The 6194-nt window shown below is 38.1% G+C and overlaps 2 protein-coding genes across 2 annotated transcripts; both read right to left on the bottom strand.

Moving 5' to 3' along the window:
• Nucleotides 1–1118: 1118 nt before the first annotated feature.
• LOC119887993 (fibroblast growth factor-binding protein 1-like) lies at nucleotides 1119–2517 on the bottom strand. The gene has a single exon (XM_038698495.1). The coding sequence runs from the start codon at nucleotides 2497–2499 to the stop codon at nucleotides 1867–1869; it is 633 nt and encodes a 210-aa protein (XP_038554423.1). The 5' UTR covers nucleotides 2500–2517; the 3' UTR covers nucleotides 1119–1866.
• A 1937-nt stretch (nucleotides 2518–4454) lies between these two features.
• LOC119887994 (fibroblast growth factor-binding protein 2-like) lies at nucleotides 4455–5891 on the bottom strand. Its single transcript, XM_038698496.1, has 2 exons — nucleotides 5182–5891; nucleotides 4455–4972 (listed from the first exon to the last, which is right to left on the bottom strand). Exon 1 carries the CDS (start codon nucleotides 5859–5861, stop codon nucleotides 5190–5192), a length of 672 nt encoding a protein of 223 aa, XP_038554424.1. The 5' UTR covers nucleotides 5862–5891; the 3' UTR covers nucleotides 4455–4972; nucleotides 5182–5189.
• Between the last annotated feature and the right edge of the window lie 303 nt (nucleotides 5892–6194).

The following is a 6194-nucleotide window of genomic DNA, read 5'->3' as shown; positions in this document are numbered from 1 at the left end:
CTTCCAGAACACCATTAGCTAGATAATTCACACACACAGCACTTTCATTCTGTACTGGATGAGCTACAGTAACCTAATGCATGGGTGACCCATTTTGTCCACTCACTGAGATATCACTATACAGTTGGACAGCACTTAATTTAATGTATTTTCATTTACTATCCTAATGGAGCAGAATGTAGCAGCACAGAGCATTCAGGTGATTACTGAAATGTGTCTTGTGTTTTCAGCAGCTGGTGCTTAAAAAGCTTTCAAAACACCTCCTAAATATACTTCTATATTCACTGCATTCCTGCAGTTGTTTTGTGACTGCCCTCTATATTCTTTTTTGTTGCAGCCACATTGCTTTAGTCTGCCTCATCTACCATTAGAATTTCCTACATGGCCCAGAATGCAACCTGCTGAGAGTCTGAACTTGATGGATTTTAGCTGTGGGTAATACATTATGTTACAGCAGGAGATGAAGCTGAAATCATCAAGACAAAATGAGTCCCTTTTCCCAAAATGCAACATGTCCTGAGGCTGGTTTGTTCTGGTCTGTGGAGAAAGTCGTGTCTGCCTCTTAGGTAAAAATCTCTGTATGATTGCTGAATGTCGCTACTGACACTTTAGCCTAATCCTGACATTATATTGCATTATTTCATCAACTATTGGTCCTGTTAATGTCAGAAAGAATACACATATACTAAACAAACAACACATGTAAAATCTGAAACAGAGAAATAGACTTAACAAACAAGCAATGAGGAAGTGTTACAGGATTTGTGTATTTTTCCTTAATTTTCCCAAACATTGATTCTGGTCACTAGTTACACTGATGCCATTTTATCTGCCCCTGAGTTGAAGGGACTTTACTTTATGCTACTTTATTTCACTACATTTCATAGAGAAATACTGTACTTTTCATTTCACTACATTAACTCAAGATTTTACAAACAAAACTTATGATCAGTTAGATTCATTGCGACATGTTAAACTACCAAAAGTATATGAAGTATATACTTTTGATACTTTAAGTACATTTTGTTGCTAATACTTAGTGTACTTTTACTTAAGTGAAACTTTGAATGCATGACTACTTGTATTTGAGTATTTTCATATTGTGGTATTTTACTTTTATTTAGATGATTTGAATGCTTCCTCCACCACTGGCTTTTAGTGGATTAAATTTATGAACACTGATTTTGCAAGTTAAGCATGTGATGTTTTAATGTTTTCATACTGAGAATGTGGATTCAGAGGCAGGTCAGTACCAAAGTATGCAGGCCAAGGCGTCTAAAAAATCACACTGACTCTGATTAAATTACTGTGTCAATACCCAACATGCTCAAACTGCTAATCTCCCAGCAAATGCCTGCGGCAGGACAGTGCACACACATTTGGAGAAGAATGAAAGGGGTTTCGACATAAATTAAATTGTTTTAAAAGGACAACAAGGTGATCTTATTTAAGTAATTCTTCTTTTCAAAATCAAGTAAGTATGATGGAAAACATGCCTTTAAATGAAATCACATGAAGTTGTGGTGACTAGACACAAAAATGGAGAGGGGCATGCAGGATATCTGTGCTTAAGTTGTGTATGTGTGGTTACAAGAGGCAACAATCAAGGTATTCTTTTTAAAATCAAGTTATCACTAATACATTTCTCCCAAATTAACGAATCATAGAGCAACATTAACTAGATAAAAAAGGTATTTATTAAGGGCTAGAACCACTATTAACAATTTGAAGAAATACTTCCAGTGTGCAATCTACATAAAATACTAAAATTATTCTGTGAGAATAGATTACATCTTTCTTCTGTAAAGTGTGTATAATTAGACATGTAGAGAGCTGAATTTATTTCACCTTTGCACTTTTTCTGTCTCAGCAATCATAATCCTGCACCATAGTGAAAAAGAAGGTGCAAACACTCGACCAGGAGTCGTTGCAGTACTCCTCTGCCCTCTTCTTGTTATCAGGTTGACAGGATTTGACAGCTCTGGGTGTGGGCAGTGGGATGGAAGGCGAGTCAGTCTTTCTCTGTGCATTATGGAGTCTGAAATTAGCTTCTCTGGCAGCTCTTCTGCACATGCCCGCCCTGACCAAAGCACGACTGTCCTGGCACAAATTCTTTTGCTTCTTCAGTGCCCTGGCGATTTGCTTCCAGTAAAGATTGACATTGGAAGAGTACTGGGGACAAACAGCTGGTCTGGAGACATACTCACAGCTGAAGCTCCTGTCTCTCTTCTTGCAGCTGACACTGAGAATGAAGAGGTCCTCACCTGTCGCTTCCCAGGTACACTCTGACTTGTCTTTGGTAACCATTTTGCCCTTAATGGGCTGGGCAGAGACAGATTTGGGTTGACGGCCCACCTTTAGGCCTGGCTTGGTCCTGTCTTGTCTTCTGTCCATCCCCCGTCCCCTCCTCCCTTGGCTTTTCTGACAGCTGCTCAACATCAGCTGATGGGAAATACAAGCCAGAATAAGCAGGATGGCGACATTGGTGAGGAGAGCCATGAAACCAGCAGAACACACCCTGCAAGAGGGATACATTCAGATTTAGATATCTAATCTTAAATCCCTTTCATTTCCCTTTGACAAAAGAATCATTAAAATCCCCTATGTTTTAGAAGGAAATTACTCTTTTACTTACAGAAGCATTATGTGGGTACTCAAGGCTAAAGATAGTTAGATGAAGACAGTTAACTCTTTTATGGCAAAAATTACCAAAATAAGTCCTTCACATTAAGATATTAAAAAAGACATAAAACAATATATAAATTGGCTTTTACAAGAGTGAAATAAAGTAAAAGATAATAAGATAAAAGGAACAAATCAGAATGAACAGAGGAATAAAGAGTTACAGTGCAATGAGAGATATGAATAAATAGCCCCAAACCTTTATAAAATAAAATGATATAATTTAGATTAGAATATAACCTATGAAGCAATCAAAGTAAAGGGTGACATGAATGTAGTGATAGCATAGAAAGTAAAAAAGACAATGCAGACACACACTCTATAGTAACATTATATGGTAAATAATAGGAAAAATATGATGAATTTAATTAGATAAGTACTGTGTGTAATTCACTGTAACATTAAACATTAAAGAACATGAAGCTGATATATCATAAAGAAGGTAGTGAAGTAAGTATCAGCTACCATGTACACACACTACAAGTCCTACTAATATCAAAGTGATTAGTCATCAAGCATCAATACAGATGAAACTTACCTGCAGCTTTCAGAGTAAACTTTGGTTTACACTCCTGACACTGAGAGCTGAGAGTCCCCTTTCCCTGCAGCTGCAGTATGTTGCTGCAGATTCAGCCCTCCCCTTCACACACACACACACACACCACACACACACACATTCACACAGCATGATTGGAGGGCTTAAAAAGTTTGTTGAGTTCACACTAGTCAGCCAAGGAAAAAGTTCACGGATATCTTGAGCCAAATTGCCTGTGAAATCATTTTTGGTATTTTGATCAAGCTCAAACTAAGAGATAATTGCCATTGTAGAAGCTTGTGATGTAATTTTTTAACATTTCTTTCAATTAATAAACTTATTCTGGTGAAATCAAATAAAATACTATCACCAAAATAAAAGTCTTCTTAACAGCCTGCACAATGAGATAATTTCACTTTTAAAAAGTGCTTACACTAGTCTCCCTCACTATTTCATGGACTGTGACATCTTATTTCGGGCCTTTAACTGATTTATTTAAATTAAGAAAAGGAAAAAGACTTTAAACTGGTATCCAACGAAGGTTAAAGTCAAGGGCAACTAGACTTGGTTGAAGATACTGGAAGACGTTTCGTCCCTCATCCAAAGGACTTCTTCAGTTCTTTATTCTTTAAACTGGTATGTTTGTAAAAACATGCAAACACTTACAGATGTATGTTGATATATCAGGATTAAATCTGTTTTGGCAGATTGTGCTGCATGCTTCAGTCACACGTGTTTTTGATAACTTCATTTTTAATCTGTTATGTTAAACAAAACTAACTCTGGGTTTTTTAAGACCTTCACTGGACCGTCTGTTAGTACAGAGTGTCAAAGATAAAATGACTTGAAATATCTTGAAATGAGCCAGTTTCCTTGTAGGAGAAAATCACTGCCTGATTGAACTTGAAGGTCTGCTTAACATGAGCAACAGTGGTACCCAATGGCCAAATATGGTGTAGCAGGTAATTCCACTGTTTCATGGTCATTATGATGATGATTTATTTTAAAAACATAATGATATAGTATAGCAGTGGTTTTCAATATTGTTATTATTTTTGCCTTTTCTTTTTTGCAAATGTCACTAAATTCAATACATTTCACTTTCTTGCACGATTTTTGTAGTTTTGTTTATCATCAAGAAGGAGTAATAACATTGAGCTGATCAACACAGAATAATCAAGAATAATGTTTATTTTTGTAATACAATTTTCACATTCATTATTTGTTTCTGTCAAATAAATCAGTACAGAAACCACTGACTTTTTCAGACCAAAATAAACCTTGGTCTTTCTAAACAGTGTAATATTCAAGGTCATATTAAGTGATGTAAGTAGATTATATACAAGTAAACAAACATAATACAAACAAATACATATAAGTGACAAGAATGAGTTGCCTGTCTCTTCTATCTTGGGCTCATATATTGTTGTAAAAGTTTGTGCACTTGCAGAAACCCTCTCACAAGTTAAACTCGAACATAGTACAATTTCATACATGTGCTTCATAGCTGTTTTGCAAAATATTTATTCTTCACAATTAAGCAGTTAGGGAGTTTTTCCAGCTGTGACATTTGGAAGATAACACATGTAAGGTTCACTTAGAAATCGTGCTTTGGATGTCGCAGCAGTACCATGCTTTCCCTGAAGAGAGCGCTGCAGTTCTTCCAACACGGATGAACAAATTTCTCATCTGGAAGTTCCCTCCCAGGACCACTTTAAGCAGACATCAGAAGTTATCTTCATCAGAATTGTTAATCTGTGAATATAACAGAGGGGGGAGTGCATATACAGTTGTAAATTATCATCAGTAATATTCTGAGCAAAAAAAGAGAGAAGTTTGCATTTTGCAAATGAATGCTGAAGGCAAGCTTGATTTAAATACACAGAATGCCTCATTCCACTAAAGTAGCTTTACATTGGTCATAAACAATATAATCAATGTTAATGAAGAATACTGCTGCTCACCTTCCTTGTTAATTCCGAAACAAACCAATGACGTAAGAACAGATGCCTTGAAGGGATCTCCAGCAGTACTGCCGAGCCATCTTCTTAGCCTTGCTCTCCGCTGGAAGTGTCGTTGGTTGTGGACTGGTTGTCTTTGTTGTTTTTACTCTTGGTGTCACTCGAATGTTTTTTGTGGAACCTTGCCTTGCTGAATCAGGCCTTGTAGGGGCAGGACGAGGTTGAGGTCTTGGAGACCGTGCTGGTGGTCTTGCTCCTGACCTAGAAGGATCTTCAGGCGATGACCGGGAGAAGGAAGCAGATGAGAAAATCATCTGAGAGTCATTAGTTGCCTTCCTGCACATATGAGGTTGGATCTGCCTTGGTCCCTGGCAGGCATTGTAGAGCTTTCTGAGGCCCCACATCATCTGGACAAAGTAGTGACGAGGGTTTTTGTTGTAGGAGCTGCAGGTGTAAGGCTTGCCGACGTATTCACACCAGTAGGTGCGTTTGCTTCCCTGGCAAGACAGCCTCAGCCTCGTGTATTCCGCGTGACCAGTGATGATCATGGTGCACAGGTCCTTGACTTTGGTTTGAAATGTGATTTGATCATCCCAGATGCTTTGTCTCCTACTGCCTTCACTCTGAGCCTCAGCTGACCAAAGGCAGCAGGCGAGGAGTAGCAGCATAGTGCTGGTCCACATGGTGTCAGATGGATGCTGAGTGTAAGAAGAGTAGAGTGGGACTGCTGAAGCTGAGAGTCCCTCCTGCTATTTATTGGCTAAGCAGACAAAGGGGGAATTCAGGGTTTTTTTTTTAAAAGCAGTTGACTGAACGAAACTTAAATGGGGAGGAGAAGAGAGCAGCAACGACAACAGTTATGGCTGTCTGGAGAAAGCAAGGGCCAAGGGCCTGACATGTTGACAATGATGTTCATGTTTATCCAGGAGTACAAACGGTCACACATTAAAATCCCTGAAAAACTAAATTATGTTAAATGCATTTTATAGAAAAAATTCTAGCAAACAGTCTGGTGC

The sequence above is a fragment of the Micropterus salmoides genome, unplaced genomic scaffold (genome assembly GCF_014851395.1).
Source record: "Micropterus salmoides isolate LMB-PRFRI ecotype aquatic unplaced genomic scaffold, ASM1485139v1 Ms_hic_scaffold_4631, whole genome shotgun sequence".
NCBI lineage: Eukaryota > Metazoa > Chordata > Actinopteri > Centrarchiformes > Centrarchidae > Micropterus > Micropterus salmoides.
This window is presented reverse-complemented; position numbering and strand designations above follow the sequence as displayed.